At 43.4% G+C, this 25,459-nt stretch overlaps 1 protein-coding gene across 1 annotated transcript in view; it reads right to left on the reverse strand.

The window, feature by feature from the left end:
- Positions 1-32: 32 nt before the first annotated feature.
- The window catches only part of E2F3 (E2F transcription factor 3), a 132,713-nt gene continuing 107,286 nt past the window's right edge, over positions 33-25,459 (reverse strand). Inside the window, 2 exon segments of the mRNA XM_033934568.1 lie at positions 33-2,390; positions 10,117-10,249. Of these exon segments, the coding sequence (XP_033790459.1) occupies positions 2,134-2,390; positions 10,117-10,249 (390 nt within the window). The 3' untranslated portion in view covers positions 33-2,133.

Raw genomic sequence — 25,459 nt, forward strand, 5'->3', positions numbered from 1 at the left:
GCAAAACAGCAAGTATAAAATACAAAGATGAGTTCTAGAAAAATCAGTTCTTTATTGGTTCATTGTCATACAAAAATTTATTTCAAATGACATCCATTTGAATGGATAAGATCACAGCTAGATGCAAGGTCACTCTTCAGTCTATTTACAAAAACATACCATAAAAGCATTTTTGTACATTTTACAGGATTATTTTTTTTCTACATCACCCAGCTAATTTGTTCAGTATTTTTAGCCCTCCCCTCAGCAACCCTAAAAAGGTTCTGTACAATGGAGAGCAAAAAAACCTCACAATCCCACCCCCCCATAATCTAATATCCTTTAAGGTTTAAAGTTTACTTCAGTTTCTTCCCCCTAACCTCAACACACACAACCCAACACACAAGAAAGTCTTCATGTTTTCTCTTCAACCAGACTAATACTTTAAATATGGCATCAATTTTATTTACAGATGCACATTAAAAAAATTCTAAAAAAAATTACAGACCAGCTAGAAAATATCTGGCAGCATTTCACAAATTAGCTTCTATTTATTTTACAAAGCAAATATTTTGTTAGAAGGCTAAGAAGTGAGCAAGCTATACATCGGCTTCAATATGACCGCTAGATAAACTATGCACACTTTGTATATGCAACACACACACACGCACGCACATATATATATAAAACTGTCTGACAGTTCCTCAGGTGGTGTTCTTTATATACCCTCAACATATCCCAGGCATAGAACTGTATACTGGCAGGTAAAAAGCTTAATTTGACAAAGAGTTTCTCCCACATTGTGTCTCCATGGCAAAATACCATTATTAAAACAAGGTGCCTAAGCAACAAGCACACATTAACCTTTATAGCAGCAATTCAACGGCACCAGAAAGCCTGCATAGATATTTTAGTGGTACAAGGTTAGCTTGCTATTACTTCCAAAGGATACGTAAGGCTAAAGAACAGTAATCCACTCTAAATGATGGATTTGAAGTCAGGAACTGGAATAAGACTCAGGCCTCCATAAAGACGGGTTAGGACTTGGCTCTAATTCATTATATACCATACAGATATATATTTTTCTTCAAATCATTGGTATTATAAGTTTTGAGACCATTATTAATTTTACTCATCGCAAAAACCACACACCACTGAGATGATAGTTTTATTTTTGGTTTGGGGGCGGAAGAGATTTGTACTGCCGGAAAAACGTAACAGAGCAGGAAAAGGGGGCCTGGATGAATTAAACCAGAGCAGGTTGAACAGTATATCTAGAAACGTTAAGCCAAACTAATTCAGAAGCCAACTCTTCACCCCCATATCCACACAGTGGATCTCCAGTAGGCACTTAAAAGCAAGCCTTAAGACTTCTTATGTTGTACCACAAATCATGTACCGATTTTTAGTGTATACTTCAGGACAATAAGTAAATTACACACAATAGTTAACATTCACTTTTTAAACTGAGGAAAATAAAATGACAAAGCACTTTAAATCTATTACTTTTCAGAAGAACCTTATACTTCTCGTTCAAACTTGCTTAAAAACCTCTTGAAGCTCTATGTATTCTATTCTTCCCTCCAGGAGTACATGCCTCAAGCTAAGAGCTTTGATCAGTCGGAACGCCTTCAAGGAGGTAATTAAGAAACCAAAAGCCTAATATTGCCAAGGTATCTAAGGGACATCCGCAGCAGCTTCTTGTATCAGCCTGTTTAAGAGAACCCAAGAGACATTCTCCATGGAAGGCACGGCTGGAAATGCTAGTGAAGATAATGGCTTCATTGCAGAGTGGGTCATTAAGTCCCTTTGTGCACAACCACTTTATGCAGCAACTCAGTCAAAGACAGGGAAGGGGGGTGGGGGTGGAGGGCGGACAAGACAGATTCTAGAATCATCTGAGTACATATCACTTCACATGACTGTTCTTTGGAACCTATGCTTCAACAAAAGTTTCCTCCAGAACTGCACTATGGCAAATTGATTTTTTAAAATCAATTACTTGGTAGCCAGTCTTATGGTTTACAAGTCCAAATGATGATTCTCCCAACTTTCTTGGACAGGTGTCCTGGAGGGGCCACAAGCAGGTACAGCCTCGGGAAAACTGTAATACTGCCACTGCTTCTAAAAGATTATCCATCAGGTTCAACAAAATCAGCTGCACATGAAGTCTTCCAAGGTCTGGAGCTTATCCAGATCATAAGCATCAAATAGGTCGCTGATGCCCTCTTCCTCCCCAAGACTCAGCAAGTAGTCCTCTTGTAGCAATGGGGGAAGCAAGTTCACAAATGGCCCCTCCAGGTTCAGGGCTATTTGGTCCTCTGTCTGCTGCAGCAAGTTGGTAGGTGAGGTCAGGGGTGAGAGGTTCGTCACAGATGTTGAACCATGCTCAGAATTGCTGAAGGACAGGTCTGCTGAAAAAAGAAAAAAAAAAAAACCAACACTCAAAATATTTACTTTGAAGGATTAAACTATATACCTTTTCCATGTGAAAACATCATGTCATTTGGAGACAGGTATGCCACTCCTTCAGACATCTATAAACTTATTGCCAAGGTTTAACTCGAGAGTTGATACAGTGTCAACATATATACATGTATTCATAAATGCTAGTTTCATATATTCAACACATCCTTTACATCCGATCTTTCAAACCGTAAATGGTTCTCTAACAAAAGACGAAACATTTTCAAATATGGTCTAAATTCCTCTTATAAACTTTTTACTAGTTTCTCCCACTTCCTTAGCTCATCCTCTCTCACTATATCTTTTCTTCCTTCACCTGAAATGTTCCTTTCCCTCTTGAGCCATTATTTCTGGTGTGCTCTTAGACCTGCAGGTGTTGCACCAATAAAGTCCAGCCCAGAACATGCCATGGGCTCTGCTCTCAAAACCTCACACCAGCAGCAGCTCTTCTTTAACATGCAAGATTTCTTGTAAGAACATGTGTATGCAAGTACTCAAATCTGTCCTTCCTACATCAATCATGAACCCCAGTGTGGAACAGACAGCACATGGATAGCAGGACCTTGCTTTGTGTAGTATACACATTACATACAGCAACTTCCTCCTCTTCCATCTCCTCAGCCTTTTGAATTCTCCCAGCCTTTTTGCTTCCCTAGCTTTTTTTTTAGACCATGTTAAGTTCACCACCATGTCTACATTACCTGCTTCAGAGGCTGGTGACTCACAATATTCTTTGCAAAGGAGAGTATTTCTCAACCTAAATTTCTGTCTATTTTGTAACCTATTCATCTATCATTATAATACTTTAGATTAGGGCAGTGGCAGCCCAGTTGAAATGTGCTTATGGATACACCATCTCAAATAAATGTAGAGGATAGGAATGGCTGCGAGAAACAGCCAAGAACTGCAGAAAGAGTTTGACACCATCCACAAAAAAAAAAAACAACAACAAACTGTGGCGTCTGATGTTACTGATGTCAGCTTTATTGATGTAAGAAGAAAGTTGTTCACAATCTTAAAGGCAATCCACAACTTTAGGGGTGACTAAAATTACGCCAGGTGTACACCTGGCTGGGCCTCCACGTGTGCGGATCGCAGACTTGATGGACTGAAGGTCTGATCCGGAGATGGCAGTTCTTATGTTCTTAGTCAATGAAGAGGATCCAACACGGTCTGCGTTTCGACCAAAAAGATCTTCCTCAGGGATCCCGATAGGTCTCTTCTGAGATTTTGTGGATATAGCAATCTTATGCCCTTATACTGTAAATCTTCCAGGATGTACTTCATTGCCTTTAAGATTGTGAACAACTTTCTTTTTAAATCAATAAAGCTGACATTAGTAACATCAGATGTCACACAGTTTGGTTTGGATTTCTACTTTTCTGTGGACTCAAGGAGTCAATTCTTTGGTTACCTTAGAGCAGTGGTCTCAAACTCGCAGCCCAGGGGCCACATGTCAGGTACTATTTTGAGACCCTTGATATGTTTATCATAATCACAAATGTAAAATAAAACAGTTTCTTGATCATATGTCTCTTTAGCTATAAATTACAATATTATTATTAAGACTTAGCCAAAAGGAAAGATTTATAAACTATATAAAAAGTTTTACCTCATGCAAAATTGTCATTTCTTTAATAAAGATATTAACTATTTTCTGATGGCCCTCCAAAAATCCAAATCCAAAATGTGGCCCTGCAAAGAGTTTGAGTTTAAGACCACTGCCTTAGAGCAAGTAGAGAAAGCATGTGGAGCACAGCTTAAAAATTCTACCCAAACCTTCTGCATGCATGCTTGCATAGCTGTGATATCTGCATATATCTATCAGAAGAGAGGGGAGCAGCAGTTGGAGTGCTATGTTTTTACCATATTTAAGGTTCTTCTATGTTACAGACGTTGAACTGCCCTCTTTCCCAGTCATGCATTGGGCTGCCTTTTTTTTTCTCCCTACTCACCTACAAACTCAAGTAACTTACAATTACAAACAGATCGACCACCACACAAAACCCACCTTCACTCCCATCCCCCCAAAATATACAAACCACCTATTTGTGAGCTAAAAAACAAAAAGCAACTTGCTCTTCCACATCCATCAAGTCTCTACCATATCCAGATAAAGAATACTTTGGGTGGGGGGGTTACTGATCTGTAATAATCTTGTAATATTTTAAGTGATGGTCTATAGTGTAAATGTTTTATCTATTGTTCTTCACTTATTGAAATTATTTTAAAATGAATAAAGATTATTAAAACTAAAAAAAAAATAACCATGCTTTAACCAACTACTTAACCTAACCAACTTCTTAAAATGCAAATACTTCTCCATTTTCCGCTGGTAACCATTCCATAATGATGTTGTAAAGCAAACAAACACTGTTCTGCTAAGTAATTCAACTTCATCCATGGAAACAGTGCTTTCTGTAATGGCCTTAATTGGTTGCATGAAGCATCCATTAAATATCAGGAGTTAGCCACTAGAGAATGAAAAGGGAACAAATTTGTCCCTGTCCCCGCAGGAACTCAAATTTCCCCGTCCCATCCCTGTGAGTTTTGTTGCTGTCCCTGACCCTAACCCTATTCCTGTAAGCTTTATCTTAACCGCACCAGCCTCGAACACTATGATTTTAAAGGTGTTTGAGGCTTGTGCAGATGAGGACAGAGGTTGCAGGAATGGGGCAGGAACAGGCAAAGAACTCATCGGGACGGGAAAATGAGTTCCCATGTCATTCTCTATTAGCCACCACTAATCATCAAAATCATCTTAAACTGAACCCTCTGCGATACTGAAAACCAGTACAGACAGAGCCTTCAACAGTTGTTACATGATCCCATTTATGTTCAGTACCACCTCCTTCGCTGCCATGCTTGGCTCTAGTTGAAGCAGTGTCAACTTAATATCCTGGTAAATCACTAATGCATGAGTTAGCATTAATAGTTATCATCTGTCCACAAATGGGTATAGTTTATCTGTATGGCGCAAAGATACAAATAAACCCTACACAGTTGGTTTGATTATCCAACCTTAATTATCCCATGTTAAGTCAGGGGTTCTTAAACCCTTTATTGGTTTCTTCATTTTTTTTAACTGATTAATGAAACCCTTGTACCCCCTTCCTAAACCACATGTCCAAAAGTGTCAGACAACTTCATGTCATTAACTGCCAGCCACCAACACTACTGTTAACATGTCACTAAAATTACAAGGTATGAGATGGCATGTGGGATCTCGCAGAGAAAGAGATAATGGTTACTGCGGATGGGCAGACTAGATGGGCCATTTGGCCTTTATCTGCCATCATGTATGTTTCTCCGTTTTCTAAACTACCAATATCTATCCTAATAACTGCCTGTAAAGTTTTAATAAATTGCCTCAGACTTCAAGGCTTCTTCACACAAGTTTCAAGTTTCACACCCCATTTGACCTCTTCCCACACCCCATAGAGGTGCATGCATCACTGGTCCATAATACCTCATTTAAGTAAAATTCTGAGTCAGGGGCGAGTGCACACACTTTTGAGTCGGGAGTAGGGTCACATCATATTATGGGTCACATTGTAATTCTGGGTCTAGGGGGAGTACACACTGTAGTTCGGGGTATATGGGGAGTACACATTGTGGTTCTGAGCCTCAGGAAAGCACAAATAACACAAACAATGCTAAAGGTGTTCAAATAGCTCAAACAGGAATATCCCCACTGAGACATAACAAAAATATAACATGGAGGGCTATGTACGTCAGCGCACACAGTTTAGGAAACAAGATCCTGGAATTGGAAACAGAAATAAGGAATGCCGACCTGGATGTGGTGGCGATATCCGAAACCTGGCTCACAGACTCCCACGGGTGGGACATGGTCATACCGGGTTACAACTTGCTTCGCCGGGACAGAGAGGGTAGGAAGGGAGGGGGTGTAGCATTATATACTAAAGATGACATTAAGGTCACGAGAATCTCAGATGTCCAGTATACTGGGGAATCCCTTTGGGTTAATTTGGCCAGAGGGAAGGACAAATGCTTGTATCTTGGCGTAATTTACAGACCCTCAAGACAACAGGATGACCTGGATATGGAAATAATCGAAGATATAGAAAATATCACCTTGCGTGGGGACACAGTATTGCTAGGTGACTTCAACATTCCTGATGTGGATTGGGTTACACTTACCTCTGCTTCCGGCAGCAGCAGGAGGCTATTAAACTCTATGAAAGGAGCAAGCCTCAGGCAACTGGTGTTGGAACCGACAAGGGATCAGGCAATACTGGACCTGATACTTACCAATGGAGAAAGTGTCACAGAGGTCTCGGTGGGCGACACATTGGCCTCCAGTGACCACAACATGGTATGGTTCAATCTCAGGAAAGGTTTCACTAAATCTACCACACTGACCAAGGTCCTCAAATTCAAGGACACAAAGTTCAAAGAAATGGGAGACTTCGTTCACCAAGCGCTACAAAGCCAAGCAGAAACCAATAACGTGGAAGAAATGTGGTCGACTTTGAAAGCCACCATACAAGAAGCAACAAACCGCTATGTTAAATCAGTAAGTAAACGGCGAAGGAACAATAAGCCACAGTGGTTCTCTGTGGAGATTTCGGACCTCATCAAGGAGAAGAAAAAAGCATTCATCTCTTACAAACAATCAGGGAAACAGGACTCTAGGGACGTCTATCTGGCCAAGTCAAAAGCTGTCAAAACAGCAGTTAGGGAGGCCAAATTCCGCATGGAGGAGTCTCTAGCGAAGAACATCCAGAAAGGAGATAAATCCTTCTTCAGGTATATCAGTGACAGAAATAAAAACTCAGGCGGGATAGTATGTCTTAGGAAACCAGACGGAGATTATGTAGAAGCGGACTCGGAAAAAGCCCAACTGTTAAATGAATACTTCTGCTCAGTCTTCACCCGCGAGGCGCCAGGACTCAGCCCTCAGCTACAGACAAGGGTTGACGCAGATGACCCGTTTTGTAATTTCGAGTTTACACCCAGCGGTGTCTACTGCGAGCTGTCAAAGCTTAAGGTTAACAAGGCAATGGGGCCTGACAACCTACACCCCAGGGTGCTCAGGGAGTTGTGTGATGTCTTGGCGGAACCGCTATCCGCGCTCTTCAATCTCTCCCTTAGTATGTGTAACGTCCCGTTGGACTGGAAGACGGCTAACGTCATTCCACTCCACAAGAAAGGCTCCAAGATGGAGACAGCAAACTACAGGCCGGTGAGTCTCACATCAATAGTGTGCAAACTAATGGAAACTCTAATCAAACGCCAATTGGATACGATCCTGAACAAGGAGAATCTACGAGATCCCCATCAACATGGATTTACTAAGGGGAGATCCTGCCAATCCAACCTGATTAGCTTCTTTGACTGGGTGACGAGGAAGCTGGATGTTGGGGAGTCCCTGGACATCATATATCTGGACTTCAGTAAAGCATTCGATAGCGTACCACACCACAGGTTGCTGAGCAAGATGAGTTCTATAGGATTGGGCGACACATTGACGAAATGGGTTGGGAACTGGCTTGGAGGTAGGCTTCAGAGGGTAGTGGTGAACGGCACCCCCTCCGAAATGACGGAGGTAATCAGTGGAGTGCCGCAGGGCTCAGTCCTGGGCCCGAACCTATTCAACATCTTTATAAGAGACTTGGCAGAAGGGCTGCAAGATAAAATAACATTATTCGCCGATGAAGCCAAACTAAGCAATGTAGTGGGCAAAAGCACAACAGACATAAATTCAATGTCCGACAACATGATGCAAGACCTACTCCTACTGGAGCACTGGTCTAGGTCCTGGCAACTCAGCTTCAATGCCAAAAAATGCAAAGTCATGCACCTGGGCAGCCAAAATCCATGCAAGACTTACCCCCATTAATGGGGAGATCCTAACAAGAACTGAAGCAGAACGAGACTTAGGGGTGATCATCAGTGAGAACATGAAGACTGCCAATCAAGTGGAGCAAGCTTCATCCAAGGCAAGGCAAATCATAGGTTGCATACACAGGAGTTTCATCAGCCGTAAGCCTGAAGTCATTATGCCATTGTATAGATCCATGGTGAGGCCCCACCTGGAATACTGTGTGCAATTCTGGAGGCCGCATTACCGTAAGGATGTGCTGAGACTGGAGTCGGTCCAGAGAATGGCCACCCGGATGGTCTCGGGACTCAAGGATCTCCCGTACGAGGAACGGCTGGATAAGTTGCAGCTGTACTCACTCGAGGAACGCAGAGAGGGGTGACATGATCGAGAAATTCAAGTATCTCATGGGCCGCATCGAGGTGGAAGAAGATATCTTCTTTTTCAAAGGTCCCGCGGCAACATGGGGGCATCCGTGGAAAATCAGGGACGGGAAACTGCACGGGGACACTAGGGAAATTCTTTTTCACTGAAAGGGTGGTTGATCGCTGGAATAGTCTTCCACTTCAGGTTATTGAGGCCAGCTGCGTGCCTGATTTTAAGGCCAAATGGGATAGACACTTGGGATCTATTCACAGAGAAAGGTAGGGGAGGGTCATTGGGGTGGGCAGACTAGATGGGCCGTGGCCCTTATCTGCCGTCTATATCAATGTTTCTACCAGATCCGCCCACATACTCAAACTATCTTTCCCCTCGTTAAAAGGCGTCATGTATGCAGGGAAATCCCTTTTCTTCAAATTCACTGAGCTTTGGAATAACCTCCCTGCCCTGCTGCAGAACCTAGGGTCATTCCAATTATTCCGAAAGCATCTGAAAACCTGGCTTTTCTCCAAAACATAAAGCTAGCTATCCTCTTCATAACCTCTAATTTCTTATTATGTCCTTCCCTAATTTATTGAATTACCTGTAAACTGTGCTGAGCTCTATTTTTATGGTATACAAACTTAAGGTTTAGGTTAGGAACTGCAAACACCTCCTGCTCCTCCACCCGGCGGCCTACTACACCACCCTGGAAGCCTCAGGCTCCTTCCTAAGGAAGTCCCCGATTGGCTCAGATGCCTCAGGCCCCTCCCAAAGGAGAAGCATGAGGCATCTGAGCTAATCAGGGCCGTAGGCCCCTCCCTGTGCATCACATGATGCACCGGGGAGGGGCCTAAGACCCAGTGGTGTATCAGGCTGGGCGGAGGAGCAGGAGGTGTTTGTGGTTCCTCCTGTTCCCAACGCCAAAGGTATGGATACAGGGCAGGGGAAGGGAGGGGCATTGCAGTTGCAGGAGAGTGTGGGTATTCCCTCCTGCCATTTTGGCACCGAGGGGGTGTGCCGATGCCGATGACAAGAGGTAGTGGGAATCCCTACTGCCATTTTTTTGGGTTCGGGGAGGGAAGGGGCACTGTCAGGAGGCTTCTTTTTTTACATTTATTTTTTATTGGGCAGATATTTTGCGAGTGTAATACACGCAAAATATCTGCCATTAAAAAAATTAAAAACCTTCCCAACAGAAGCCCTGACAGCAGTGACAAGAGGGTGCTTCTCGTGTCACTACTATCAGGGCTCTGAACAGACTCAATCGCTCACTGAGCAATTGAGTCAGTGGGTTTGCATGCAAATGATTTGCATGGAGGTGCAAATCATTTGCTTGCAAACTTGATTGATGAATCAATCGCCGTTTGAAAAATCAGCCAGAGAATTGGCCAACAGCGATTAAGTCGTTATCTTTGATGAATATGGGCCATAGTAGCCATTGTCGGCACATGCAATTGTACCTTTGGTGTTTGATTTTGGTATATTTCCATTGCAGTCTGGACTGTAGGTTTTTGTGGGACTGTTTTCATTTTCTTCTGGACACAGGTAGACCTCAATGGGACCGTTGCGTGCTTGATAAAATGGATCTGCAGACTCTGCAACACAAGAGACAGAAAAATCTTATACATAAGTTCACAGTGTGGCAGCCCACAAACACACCTATAATTTAGCAGTCAACAAAGTGTTCAAGTATTTAACACACTGACACATCTGCATTTTCCATTAAAGACAAACTGAGGTAAGAGACTGTAGTGTAAAGGATGGGTAGAGCTCAAGTGAAGCCTACTTTGGATGAGTCAATGAGGCCTCTACTATTTTAAGTCATCTAACCATTTTTGCAGTGTCCTTGGATTAAAATTTTTGTAAAAATTTGAGTGAAGATGTTTTGAATCCGACAGATAATGCCTTCAGTTCTTCATCTGCATACACACTATAAAGCATTATGATTCTGATCAACTACAATGAGAAAAGAAACAAGCCCAGAGGCTTGTTGATACACAAGACAGGAAGAGGGGACAAAATCTGCACTCTGAGATTAAAAAGGACAAATTCTGAGGTAAGAAATACTGATATTTCAATAATAAATTCTTCTCCTCCTTGCTCAGGCGCATCTTTCAGCACACCAGGGAACCTTTTTGGACTACTATGACACCCATGGCTCGTAGTCGCTTATTAAACTGTTGAGCTGCTGTTCTTAACATGTTGCTGTGTTCCTTGGCCTTGAAACGTGTATATGTGCCTATTTTCTTTTTGGACCCATTTTTTACATTGTGGGCTTGAAGGAGGAGACTGGTGGAGGGGGGAGGTTTGGAATGGGGTGGAGATGGGGGTGGGGGGGTAGATTGGCATTTTTTGACTGAGCTTGTATCCACTGTTTTGTTGTGCAGTTTGTTTATTATTCTTGTGGAGCTCTATAAAATATATTTGACAATAATAAATTCTTTTGCTCTATAGGTTACAAGTAACCCAAATGCTTTAAAAAAAAAAAAAAAAAAAGTCCTCAGAAGTACTAAGTTATTCAGAAATATACCCTAGCAACTGAAAAGGCTCCCATCGCCCAACCATAAGAATTATAATTGCCATACTGGGACAGACTGAAGGTCCATCAAGCCCAGTATCCTGTTTCTAACAGTGGCCAACCTGGGTCCCAAGTACCTAGCTAGATCCCAAGTAGTAAAACAGATTTTATGCTGCTTATCCTAGGAATAAGCAGTGGATTTCCCCAAGCCATCTCAATAAAGGCCTATGGACTTCTCTTTTAGGAAATTATTAACATAGTAAATGATGGCAGATAAAAACCCAAATGGTCCAATCTAGTCTGCCCAACTTACACGCTCTAATAAATTAATCATTTAATTTAAAATGGTCCTTTATCTTTAGATATTTCTGGGCCAGAAACCCAGAGCATCTTCCTGATATTGTGCTTAGGGTTCTATCTACTGGAGTCCTTGTCCAAAGCTCACTCTAGTCCATCTAAACCAGTGGTTTCAAACTCGTGGCCCGCCAGGTACTATTTCGAGGCCCTCGGTATGTTACCATTGTTCTGGAACGTTGCCTGCCTCGCTGCTGTAACCTCACGCAAACGCTTTCCTGTATCTGTACGCAATTGTGAGGTGGAGTGGAGAGGACAATCGCGTACAGAGTAGAGAACTGAACGGGGATGACGGGGACCCGCGGGTTCCCCCTTCGGGTCATGGGGATCCCGTAGGGATGCCCCTTCTGGTTGCGAGGGTCCCATGGGGACGCCCCTCAAGGTCTCGAGGATCCTGCGGGGTTGGGAGGCAGCTTGAGTCGACTGGCTTGTCTTTTTTTCCTGCCCTCTTGCAACAGGTTCCACACATAGCTGACTCGGAAGTCTTCCCCCCGACGTCAGAGGCAAGGCTTCGCGTCAGCTACTTGGAACATGCAGGGTCCGTTGCCCTGCGAAGAAGTGCAGCACAAGAGATACTGTCTTGTGGGAGGGGGTGGCAGAAAAGGCAGGGCCCACTGCCCTGTGAAGTAGTGCAGCACGAGAGGTACTGTCTTGCGGGAGGGAGGCAGAAAAGGAGGGAGGGATTGTTTGTGAAGCTGTAATACATTATGCCATGAACCTGGTTTGTGTAGTTATAAATGCGTAGCATTTTTGTTATTATTAAGTTTCATTTTCACCAAGATTCTTGTTTTGAGGTACTACTACTTGGGAATGAGGCACTGGGTTCTGATAATTAATTTCACTGTTTTCTGCCTGAGCTATCAGCAAACTAGTTTATCCTTTGGACTATTAGGTGTTCTGTAATAACCAACCTCTTTAATTAAGACAATGTGAAACCTCATTTACTACCAACTCTTATTTACTTTTTTCTTATTTTAAAGTTTCCAGCTACCCACTAAAATGTTTTATCTAGAATTATATTAGGTATTAATGAAACTAAGCAGGTATGGATCAAATAGTAGACTCTGATAAGACAAAATAATGAGGATTTTATAGTACTGTACTTTATATCAGAGTTTGCATCTTTGAAAGGATATATATATATATGTTTACTTTTGGAAACTGTCTAACCCAATATAGTCTGAGGGTGTCTCAGGGTGCCTTTTGAATTGAGCAGCTTGTTAATGTGCTATATATATATTTTATTATTATTATTTATTTTTTTTTTATATATATATATATTTATTTATTTATTTATTGTTACATTTAAATAGTTCAGCTTGGAAGGGGGGGCAGAAAAGGAAGGTGCGAGTGAGCGGGCACGCACATGTTGTAATTAGGAGGAAGTGAGTTGGGATATGGGAGGGGCCCATACTCAGGACATTTAAATTGAATCAGGTTGAGCAGACTGGAGGACTATTCGGGTCTTTATCTGCCATCGTCTACTATGTTACACAGGAGTGGAGGGAGTGCGTTTTTTGCTTTTTGGACACAGAAGACAACTTAGGAGAGAGAATGGAGGAAGGGAGGGAAAGAGATGGTGAGGTGGGGGAGGGAATAGAAAGGGAGAATTGGGCGTGAATGAGAGGAAGAGATGGTATACAAGGGGAATGGAAGAAAGAGGAGAATTTTGGTCATAGGGAGGGAGTGAGGTACAGATAAAAGGGAAGAAAAGATGAGAGGGAGAAATGTTATGGTGATGAGGGAACAGTGGGGACAGATTGAAATGGATGCATAGAGGGAGGAATGCTGGACATAGTGGTGAAGGAATGGAGGGAGAGATTGTGGCATGGTGCTGGAGAGGAGTGATAGGATAAATGTTCGGCATGGGGCTGGTGGGCAGGGGCAAAAGATGAAAAGGGATAAATGCTGGACCATGGTAGGAGGAACCAATGGACAGCAACAGAAGAATTTGCAGGAGACAGGACAGCAGAAACAAGAAACTGGGACCAACTTGATGGAAAATAAGTCTCCAGACAACAAGGTAAAAAACAGAATTTATTGACTAAAATATGTTAACTTTGGGAAATGTATATAGCAGATGTCTTTGTATTGTGTTCAAAGAAAGGAAATGCATTTCTGGTTTTTTTTTCTATAGTGTTGAAGTACTTGCTGACTATTGCTGTGACTGGTGGGGATCCCCAAGCACTACCAGCAGAGGACCTCCTCTAGAGACGGTCAGAACTCCCCTCCACCAAGCACAGCAGGTCACTGGCAACATCCATGAGTCACTAAGGTGCCAGCATCTGTGACTCAGGGACGTTACTGCTCCCTGCCAAGCTTGGCAAAAGGGACCCCTGACCAACTGCAGAGGAAGTCCTCAACTGACAGCTTGGGGGTCTTCATCAGCTGAGTATTTATATTTATATTTACATTAGAGGCTCTGGCAGAAACCAGTTTACAAAGTATGTATTCTTTCCAATTAATATTTCCAAATTAATAAAGTGTCTTTGCTTATTTGTAATGGGTCTCTACCAGAGCCTTTAATTCAGTAGCATAATTAAATGAAATAACTACTTCTGAAGTTTATAGGGACGGGCGGGACAGGTTTGATTTCTGTCTCCGCGCAACTCTCTAATACAGACGCAGGAAAGAACTTGTGTTAGGTGGGCAACTCTCCAGAACGTAAGGTAACCATTGGAGGCAGTGCAGTTTGTGCATGTGTTCGTAATCTCGTGAACTCACGAAATTCGGCACCTCTTCTGTGGTGAATGCTTGATGTAAGATGGCGGTTGTGTCCCGGTGCTGGAGGTGAGAGCTGAAGGCGGTTACAAACATGACCACCAGACACTTAAGGCACAAGTCAGATATTGATTCTCCCCTCTACAAAAAAGCCTAGAGGACTATACCAAAATCTTGTTTCTTGCAGTTGATACTTTAGAATCTAAATCACAATTTTGCATGAGGTAAAACTTTTTATAGTTTATAAATCTTTCCTTAATTGCTTCTGATAATTTCAGCTATACACATCTGAAAACAGTGCAACATGCAGAAAGTGAAGTTTAGATAGTTTTTCACTTTCTGCATGTTGCACTGCTTTCAGCTGTGTATAGCTTAAATTATCAGAAGCAATTAAGGAAAGATTTATTAACTATAATGAGTTTTACCTCATGTAAAGTTGTCATTTCTTTAAAAAGACTAACTATTTTTTCTGTGGCCCTCCAAGTACCTACAAATCCAAAATGTGGTCCTGCAAAGGGTTTCAGTTTGAGACCGCTGATCTAAACCATCCCAGCCATCGAAGCCCTCACCAGCCCGTCCATATAGTCAAGCCTTTTTTAAACCTCACTAAGCTGATTTAACCACATTCTCTGGCAACAAATTTCAGAGTTAATTACACGTTGTGTGAAGAAATATTTTCTCTGGTTTGGTTTTAAATCTACTACTTAGTAGCTTCATCACATGCCCCCTAGTTCTAGTATTTTGGAAAGAGTGAATAAGTAATTCCTTTCCACTCCACTTATAAGCCACAATCATATCCCCCCTGAGCCGTCTTCTCCAAGCTGAACCTCCCTCCCCTATAATTTGACATTTAAACCTTTTGACAGAGCCTCATTACAAGCAAGAAAGCAACACTTCATATACAGGAATGAATCAATCAAGGACCTAACATGATTTGATCTCCTGGAAAAAGGTTCACTCATTAAGACATTTAGCCCAATTATAGAATAGAAAGAGGAAGTGGAATGATATTAAAATTGCCAAGAGAAAGGATCTCCCCCCAAAACACTCAGCATTTTGATCCCAGTTGTTCAGAATGCAACATATCTCTAAACACCTTAGCTAATATTCAAAGTCTTCGCAAAAAAACATGCCTTGAGACCCATCTTAAAAGCATCCAAAATTGCTCCTTCCTTACATAAAAGGAAGGGATATGTACAACAGATGCTAAATAATAAAAAAAAGCTTAAGAGTTTCTAGGTGGTGCAATTCTGTCCAGCAACAAAAGGGCTGCTACTTCTAGGGCCACTGCTTGATTCCTGGTTGCCTCTCTGTATGATGATTTAGCCAACTGCCCTCACATTGTCTACTATCATCCAAATTGCTCTTTCCTGGAGCAGGGGAAGGAATTCTGCTGAACTACGCTAGTCTCCAGTTGATTGATGGACCATGAGGCTACTGTTACTACTACTAATCACTTCTATAGCAGTACTAGACCAACACACTGTACCTCTCTTACCGAACAATAAGCCCCCAAACCAAGAACTTGCATATGAACCATCACCCTGTTGGGCAGGGCAAGCAAACTACCCCCTCCAACCATGGTGACTACGCAGTTCCACTTTTAGTGGGGGAGGCAAAGGAAGTCCTGTACTTCCTGGAGAAGAACATATATGGACCTGAAACCCAAAGCACCATGTCCAGAATCACAACCATAGATTCTAAAAGCTAGATATTAGTCCCAGAACTAGGGAGCTTTCAAGCTGCAAAGGTTTTGCTTCTAGGCCTGTAGTTTGCTCACAGAATCCTCCAGGATTACCACCACGCCCTGGGCTAAATCAAACTAGACCTCCAGGTATTCCAAATTCTGAAAGGGAGACAAGTGGTTCTCTGCCCAGTTCACTATCCAGCATAAGCACCTGAGATGCGATTGCTCTGGAGTCTGCTTTGAAGTTGGCCTGGATGAACCAGTTATCCAGATAGGAATGGACTCAAATGCCCTAGCAGTACAAATGTGCCACTACCACCCCACTTTGGATTAGGTGCAAGGGGGCTGCCATACTGGACAGAAGGACCTGGAAACTGAAAATGCTGGCTCAGGACACAAATCCAAGAAGCACTTATAGTCTACTGGGGTTATATAAAGATAAGCCTCTGAAAGACCCAGGAGGTCAAACTTGCCTGGGACAGAGGCAGATTACAACATCTCCATCTGAAAGCACAGTTGAGACTGGCATTGACCCCTTTTACATCACAGATAGGTTGAAAGAAGCCATCTTTTTTGGGGACCACAAAATAAATGGAGTGGCAAACTTGTTCCACTCTGAAGCTGGCAATAGTTGCACCACAGCTAGCTTTAGCAGATGCCAGAGTCACACAGGTGGCCTGGTATTTTGTGTTGAGCTACAGGATGAGACCAAAGCCACATCATGCAATGGGCAAGTAAACCCTAACATGTAACCCTAAATGACCACCAAGGATCCATTTGTCTGAGGTGACATGGGCCCACTCATGGCTGAAGAGGGCCAGCCTGCATCTTATCTGAGTCTAGGAGAGGCTCCTCACACTCACTCTGTATCTTCAAAGCCTTAGGCAGAGTTGCATGTCCCAGAATCTTCTGACATCTTAGGACCAAAATAGGATCCTGGCTTAAAGGGTTTACCGAGGCCCAGAATGGGCCTAGGCTGATGCTCATCTACCCAAAACCAGCCTCCTGCCCTATGAAAGGGCTTTGCAGTGGAGGCAGGCAGGGAACCCTTTCTAGTGCAACTCTGAGAACTAGAAAAGGTGAGCCTCCCCAACTTCTTCTTTTTAAGGAGGACCTAGAGAAGACCCTTGAAGGAAAGCTGACTCAGACCTTCTTTGAGTCTGTGTTCATCACCCAGTGGTCCTCCTTTCTGCCCCCCCCCCCCCTCCCAGTCTAACATTTCTCCCTCCTTTCCACCAGTCCAACATTTTTTTCTCTCTTCCTCCTGCATGCTTCTCCTCTGGTCCTCCTTCCCCCCCAACCAATATCTCTCTCTCCCTCCATGAGTCCAACTTTCACTCTCTGCCATCTCCCCCACTTCCCCAGTGTAACATTTCTCCTTCCCTCCTTTCTGCCCTCCCCATCCATCTCACCCTCTCCATATGTCAAAACATTTTCTCTCTCTGTCCTTGCCTCTTCCCTCGAATGGCATCCATCTTTCCCACCCCCCAACCCAACAAGCTCTCTCCTCATGCACCATTTCACCCTCCGCTCCAGTGTGTAGCATCTTTCCTTTCCCTCCCTTTCTGCCAAGTCCAGCAGCACCTCTTCTCTCTTCCTTTTAGCTCCTTCCATGTCCAGCAGTACCCCTTCTCCCTTCCCTGCTCCCCCTGTCCAGCAGTACCCCTTCTCCCTTCCCTGCTCCCCCTGTCCAGCAGTACCCCTTCTTCCTTACCTGCTCCCCCTGTCCAGCAATACCTCTCCTTTCTATAACCTAGCAGCAGCTCACTGTGTACTTTTGACTTAGTCGCACAGCTGCCGCTAGCTTTAGTTTAGCCATGGTTTCATCAGGCAGCCTCAGGGCTTTTGCTGGGCCGGCCTAAACTAAAGCTAGTGGCAACTATGTGACTAAGTCAAAAATCATACTGAGTTGCCGCTGCTGGTCCGGGGGTGAGAAGAATAGGAGTCCCGGCAGCATATAGTCAGCAGAAGACAAGAAGTCAGCTGACGCCTGCAATCGAGGCAGAAGGCAGGAAGTCAGCTGACGCCAGCCCAGGTGATCAGCGGCAGAAGTCGAGATCACGTACAGACCGTGGGCAGCAAAAAAGTACCTGGAGGGCCGCATGCGGCCCGTAGGCCATGACTTTGAGACCACTGGTCTAGATGGAGCAGCAAAATCTGTTAGTACAGAACAGCAACTATTTCAAGGTTCCTCTGTTGAATCTGGGTGGCAGTCAGGGATCATAAGTGCCCCCCATAAGAAAAAGCCATAAATTTAAGGCCACCAGATCCTAAGAGACAGAGTGCCACCCCTAGTAAGGAGACATCCTTAGGGCAGCCACCCACCCACAAAGCCAAAAAGGACCCCAGCACGAACAGAAAAGCAGAAGCAGATCAGTGGAGAGAGTATGCATCATGGGGGCAATAGGACAACACAGACTGATGTCTGTGGGTTCCAGCTCCTCCTACTCCAACAGCAATTGGGACTTGGACGTGGTCATGCTCACAGAGGCCTCATTAGCACCAAGATTAGACTTATACCAGCAGCAACAGGGAGTATTCCAAACGCAACAGACCAGGAGCCCTCAGTTGCTGTGGCATAAGATGGCAGGCCCATTCAGTGATGTACCAAGGGCAGGATGGAGGAGATTGTCTGCTCTGGGGGGTGAACAGTAAAGTGGTTCAATGTTCCCTATAAGTTGCACAGTCCTAGACTTCCTCCACCTCTTCTCCAAACCTGCAGCAACAGCTAAACAAGATAAAGTTATCACAGGACCACACTCTACCGGCAACTATTGGTTCTACCCCAAAATAAGAAAATTACTTCAAGGGGGTAGGACCAGCAACTGTGGGTATATAGCTAACTTGTTTTGCTGCTGGTAGGTACGCAGGAAAGGAAACAGAACAATGATGGGAGGGAGAGAGAGCAGATAGATGTTGGATGAAAAGGGATAGAAGAAAAGAATAGTGTTTGTGAGAGACTAGAGAATAAGAGCTGGAGTGAAGGAAAAGTTTTTTTTTAAGTTTTAAGTTTATTAGGATTTTATATACCGCCTATCAAGGTTTTCTAAGCGGTTTTACAATCAGGTGCTCAAGCATTTTCCCTATCTGTCCCGATGGACTCACAATCTATCTAAGTGAAAGCATAGGTAGTTAAAAAAAGAGAGGGAAATTTGAGACTGGGTAGAAGAAAGAATGTGATATGGATATAGGAAGAAAAATCAATTGAAGAAATCTGACAGGGAAAGAAAACAATAGAGAAAAGTGACAAATAGATATAAAATCCATGGTATAGTAGAACTATTCTGTGGCTCCCAAATGACATTTTTAGTGCTGTGTATTTTACAGTATGCCTGGTACTGGACTTTGGATTTAATCACACCTCTGTAGTAGCTCAAAGCAAGTAGTTATTTCCCTGTCCCTGGAAGGCTTACAATTTAAGTTTTTACCTGAGGCAGTAGAGAGTTAAGTGACTTGTCCAAGATATCAAGCAATAGGGGGGGAGGGTTGAATCTTGACTTCCATAGCATCCTGCTCTAACCCTTATAAGTACAGCTAACACTATCTATACTAGCTGTTCCTAATGTTTGGCAACTCAACAGTAAACTAAAAAGTTAACAGAGCTCAAGCTTGGTAGCCATCCAGCAGCCTACCAAAATCAGGATTAAACAATCTGCCCTGGGTATCAAATATGTTAGGTTCACCACTGGGCCCAGCTACATGCTCCAACCATTGTGCTCACTGTTGTGAAAATGGACTAGAGCACTGGAGGAAGTTAAAGCTTACTGCAAAGCTAAACCATGAAAATTTTTGTTTGTGGACTACCCCGGAGAGGGGGATTGATTGCTTTTCCACAGATATTGTCACCATAATGCTGTATTCTACTGAGAAAAATCAAAGCCGAAAGTCATAACATGGTATTAGAACTGAACACGGAAAATTTTGAGCTTCAAGGCAATAGAATAGAAGTTGTAAAGGATTTCGGTCTCCTGGGCTCTTTTGTAAACAAAGCAACTAGCAGGGAGGAAACACTCCACAAAATAGCACTTGGTCACTCTTCAATGAAGGCTCTCGACAATTCAAAGGCAAGAAGGTAGCACTCCAAATGAAGATCAGACTTGTCCATACATTCATTTTCTTAGTGGTCAGTTACGGATGTGAAAGCTGGACACCACAGAAACAAGATGGAGGAAATGGACGAAAAGATTTCCTATATGGACCATCTGTAAAGAAAGTGGAAACCCAGGGTGGGAAGCTGCAGTCAGTAAAAGCTTCCAGTATTAAGAAAAGTGTCCTAGTCTACAGGCAACTTGAGCTATTAGAAAATCAAACTAGGTCTTAAGAACATAAGAATTGCCGCTGCTGGGTCAGACCAGTGGTCCATCGTGCCCAGCAGTCCAGCTCCCGCGGTGGCCCCCAGGTCAAAGACCAGCGCCCTAACCGAGACCAGCCCCACCTGCGCACGCTCTAGTTCCGCAGGAACTTGTCTAACTTTGTCTTGAATCCCTGGAGGGTGTTTTCCCCTACGACAATCTCCGGAAGAGCGTTCGTTTTCCACCACTCTCTAGGTGAAAAAGAACTTCTTTACGTTTGTACGGAATCTATCCCCTTTTAACTTTAGAGTGCGCTCTCTCGTTCTCCCTACCTTGGAGAGGATGAACAACCTGTCTTTATCTACTAAGTCTATTCCCTTCATTATCTTGAAGATTTTGATCATGTCCCCTCTCAGTCTCTTCTTTTCAAGGGAGAAGAGACCCAGTTTCTCTAATCTCTCACTGTATGACAACTCCTCCAGCCCTTTAACCATTTTAGTTGCTCTTCTCTGGACACTTTCGAGTAGTACTGTGTCCTTCAAGTACGGTGATCAGTGCTGGACGCAGTATTCCAGGTGAGGGCGTATCATGGCCCGGTACAGCAGCATGATAACCTTCTCCGATCTGTTCGTGATCCCCTTCTTAATCATTCCAAGCATTCTGTTAGCCCTTTTTGCCGCTGCCGCACATTGCACGGACGGCTTTGACTTGTCGACCAGTACTCCCAAGTCTCTTTCCTGGGGTGTCTCTCCGAGTACTGCACCAGACATCCTGTAATTATATACAAGATTTTTGTTACCAATATGCATCACCTTACACTTGCCCATGTTAAACTTCATTTGCCATGTCGCAGCCCATTTCTCAAGCGTGTTTATGTCCTGTTGCAGGTCTTTGCAATCCTCCTGCGTCTTTACCACTCTGAATAACTTCGTATCATCTGCAAATTTAATCACCTCGCTCATCGTTCCAATTTCCAGGTCATTTATAAATATGTTGAAGAGCACAGGCCCAAGCACCGAACCCTGCGGCACTCTACTGGTGACGCTTTTTCAGTCCGAGTATTGTCCATTTACCCCCACTCTTTGCTTTCTGCCAACCAGTTTTTGATCCATGTGTGTATTTCACTCTCAATCCCATGGCTCGCAATTTTTTTGAAGTAGTCGTTCTTGTGGGGCCTTGTCAAACGCCTTTTGAAAATCCAGATATACAATGTCTATCTGCCTGTTAACTCCCTCGAAAAAGTGCAGCAAGTTCGTCAAGCAAGATCTTCCTTTGCTGAAGCCGTGCTGGCTGGTTCCTTAATTTCCTATTTGTCCATTACTTTCCAGTAAGATTTTGTCATTGAAGTATTTCTAATTGTTATTACTTATTTGAGAAGAATGTTAGAAACAAGCACAGGGAGGGTGTTTATGAGATATTATCACCTAGGGATAATGTTATGGATAATTTGACTGCTTTTTTTTTTTTTTTTAGGATAAAATTCCTCAACACTCCTGGTTTCGTTTTTTTCTCTCAGTTAGATAAAATTAAGATTGTGAAATCTTACTTTAAGATGATCTTTTATTTTATGGAGCTAAGCTTTGGATTTTTCCGGATGTCTCCAGAGCAATGCAAGCTAGACTAAGGGCTCCTTTTACAAAGGTGCGCTAGGGCCTTAACATGCGCAATAGCACAAGTTAAATTCCCAAGCGTGCTAACCACTACCACTTCCTTTTTAGGAGGTGGTAGATTTTCGGCTATCGCACACTATAGCGCACGGTAATTTTGTGTGTGCGCTAAAAACCCTAGCGCACCTTCGTAAAAGGAGGCAACTTTTTTTCTGAAGTTTCCCTCCAAATGTATGGTTACCTTTCCAGATAAACGTTAGATTTTCTTTGAACCAGATCAGCTGGAGAGACTTATCTTAGGTAGTGAAGCTAAGTAATTATTTTTGTTAGGCCAGATTAGATATTGTGTTTGTGGGAAAAATTCTCTTTGTAATTTTATTTCTCTTTCCTTTTCTCCTTCCGCAATGTGGGCTATTGTTTGCTTTAATAAGTGCCATTATGTACTTTAATACATTAAATAAATAGTAATTTTTTAAAAATCCTGTAGACCAGATGAGGTCAGAGGCTGGATAAAGCCTTTTCTCCCCTCACACTCTGGTCCAGTCTCTTCCCTTCTCTCCACCCCACCCCCCACAGGTCCAGCGCTGTTTCTTCACCTCTCACTCCTACCCCCCATGGTACTAGAAAGGTTTTGTTGGTTGCCACTAGCAACAGTAACATGACAAGCTGCTTTCAGCCAGTTTCTGAGTCTTCCCTCTGCCACCTCCTGTCTCCTTCAATGCATTTCCCTTTAGGCAGAACGCAGCAGAGGCAAGATCCAGGGGATGGCTGAAGACAGCCTATCGTGCTGGATGATGAACTTTACAGAACCACGAGAGTGGTGAGCCTCCCTCAATAGGAAACTTCTTCCTATTGTAAGAGTTCTTCCACCTCTACTTCCATTTGATCTACACTTCTCCCTCTGAATCTACACTTCTCCCTCCGAATTTCAGTACCCGCGGATTCGGTTATTTGTGATTTTTTTTTTTTTTTTTAAAGAAACGCTGCATCCCGGACCTTCCCCAGATTTTACCTGGTGGTCTAGTGACAATGCAGGGCAGGATCGATCTTCCTACGCTCCTGCCCCGTGCGTAGCCATCATCAAAATGGCAGCTGTGAGTTGCCATTGTAGTCTTGAGACTACAACGGGAACTCACAGCAGCCATTTTGATGATGGCTCTGCATGGGGCAGGAGTGTAAGAAGATCGATCCTGCCCCACATCACCTCTAGACCATCAGGAAGGTCCAGGATGCAGGAAGGAGGCGGGGTTGGTTCAGAGCCAGCCCCTAAAAGTTATTCAGGGTTTTTTAATATTCGCGGGCCGGTTCTGCCCCTAACCCCCGCGAATATTGAGGGGAAATGTAACTTTTCCCTATGTTGTTAAATGGGCTTCCTCCAAAACATATTGTAACTGCTTCCCCTCTCGCCAACAATGTGGTGACAATGTAGCCCTCCATCACAATGCTTTTTGTAACTCTCTCCCTTTTATAACAGTTCTACCTTCTCCTTCTATGTAATGCAACTTTTTCCCATTATGTAGCATGAGCCTCTTATCTTATAAATCGCATTGAACCTATTCTGGAGAAATGCGATTAAGAAATCCCGATTAGAGTGGTTAAAGGAGTAGTGCTAGAACTGTGGGGAAGGGTGATAGAGGAAAGAGAAACTGTTCCACCAGGGTGAGGAGGAAGGGGGAGACACTGGAACTGATATGATAGGAGGAGCACCACCAATGCAAATTGGCTCAGGGTGCCACTATCCCTTCAATTGGCCCTGATGTCAAATGAGAGAAGAAGAGATTAGAAGCCATGAGCTCTGTTGGGCAAGGGAAGTATTGTTCCAAATCAAGTGGTTGCCTTGGGAGTTGCCTCTGCTGATTAAGCAGGTTGCCTCGACCTTGATTTGAGACAGTAGTGGAAAACAAGCAGGAAGGGATCATATCCTGGAAGATATCAGGAAGCCTACAATATCTTTTCCTCTCCACAGAGCCATCTAGCTTATCACCACAACTGAGTGGGAGATGCCCAAGAAAGCAGTCACAGAACAAAAGGTCTATCTCCAAGCTTTACCTGCTTCTGAAGGAGAAGCATGCTTTTATTCTTGGCCTTGGTTGCTGCAACCTCTACAGTCACAAGAACAACCACCATTCTGTTAGAAAGGACCAGACAAGAAATTGGAGGTGCACCTCAACACTCCCTTTGAGGCTTTTTCCACTGGTATTACAGATATAAATAGCATACACAGGTTGGCCTTTGGTGAATCAGGGGCTCTCAAAGAGTGAGTCAATGTAATCAATGCCCTTTATTGACCTCATTCAAGGACTTGACTTCCAGGGCGACAGCCAGGAGGTTGCTATAGCTATGGCACTGGATGGCAAAATTAGCTTCTAAAGTCTGGCTGAGCAGCTTCTCTTTACGGATCAGCTGCAGTTTGGCAAGCAGTTAAATTGTAAAGTAGCTAGAGGTAGCCAAGGCACATGTTCTCCCAGAGGACTAGAACAGGTCATCTAGATGAAAAAGAACTTGCTTGAAGCTTAGAGAGACCAGGTGGTTTTGCCCTTCCAAGCCAGTTAATATTCTTGTTCAGCCTCAAAGTTTTGGGCCTTTAAAAAGTCACAAAACACAGCAGGGTCTCTGAAACCTCTAGAAGACCCAATGAAAGTTAGCAGGTCTCCTCTGATTGAGGTCTGTGGTATTCACCTTAGAAGATTCTACAGGCTCAATGAGTGTTGATTCAGTATGTTTGGGCCTGTTTTCTTAAGTTTTAGCAGCTTTTTATGGAGAACCATGCAGATCCAGGACCAAGCACAAGGAGACTGAAGCCACTCTTGACAGAGTTGTTACTCTTCAAGGCAATTGTCCCAATTTCCCTGGAAGAGGCCATTATTCCATCTATTTTGTGATGACCGAAAGGAGAAGACCTGTCTGGATTTGAAGGCGGTCAGTGGGTGCCTAATTTTGCCCCATTCTCTAATGGACACTTTGTAATTACATTACATTAGTGATTTCTATTCTGCCATTACCTTGTGGTTCAAGGCGGAATCAATTACAAGAGTAGTGGAGAAGGGGGACCAAGGGAGGGGGTGTTATCTCCGGATCTTTTTGAGACGTACTTGCATATCACAATCTTAATAAAATTCCAAATTAGTAAGAATCAAAGATTCCTGTGCTTCACAATACTGGGAAAACATTTCCATTCCATGCCCTCCCTTTTGGTATCAAGGAGCACCTCAAAAGAAAGAGGGGGGGGGAAAGAAAATCAGACTTGAATCACAGTGAAAAATCAATCTTTTTAATCATTCACTCATACCCTTTGGCTGTGCAATCATCCATTCTGCCCGACCTGTCAGTTTTTGGAGACGAGAGCCATCTGCTTGTCCCTGGAAGCCTTTATCCCCTGGATTCAGGGTTCAGCAGTTTGAGTGCTGTGTGAATGTAATGGAAGTGGTGAACAAGCAAGAAGGCACCAAAGCCTCAAGTCTGACCTTTACGTGAGCAGAAGAGAACATGCAAGCCTTTTCAGCAACATACAGACAGATTTCATTAGTCATAATGCTAGGAATCCAGAATGTAAACTCAGCAATGAGGCATTCTACAGGTTTAGTCAAGTGGGCGATTCCTACCATGGAACTAATAACTACAGGA

The sequence above is a fragment of the Geotrypetes seraphini genome, chromosome 2 (genome assembly GCF_902459505.1).
Source record: "Geotrypetes seraphini chromosome 2, aGeoSer1.1, whole genome shotgun sequence".
NCBI lineage: Eukaryota > Metazoa > Chordata > Amphibia > Gymnophiona > Dermophiidae > Geotrypetes > Geotrypetes seraphini.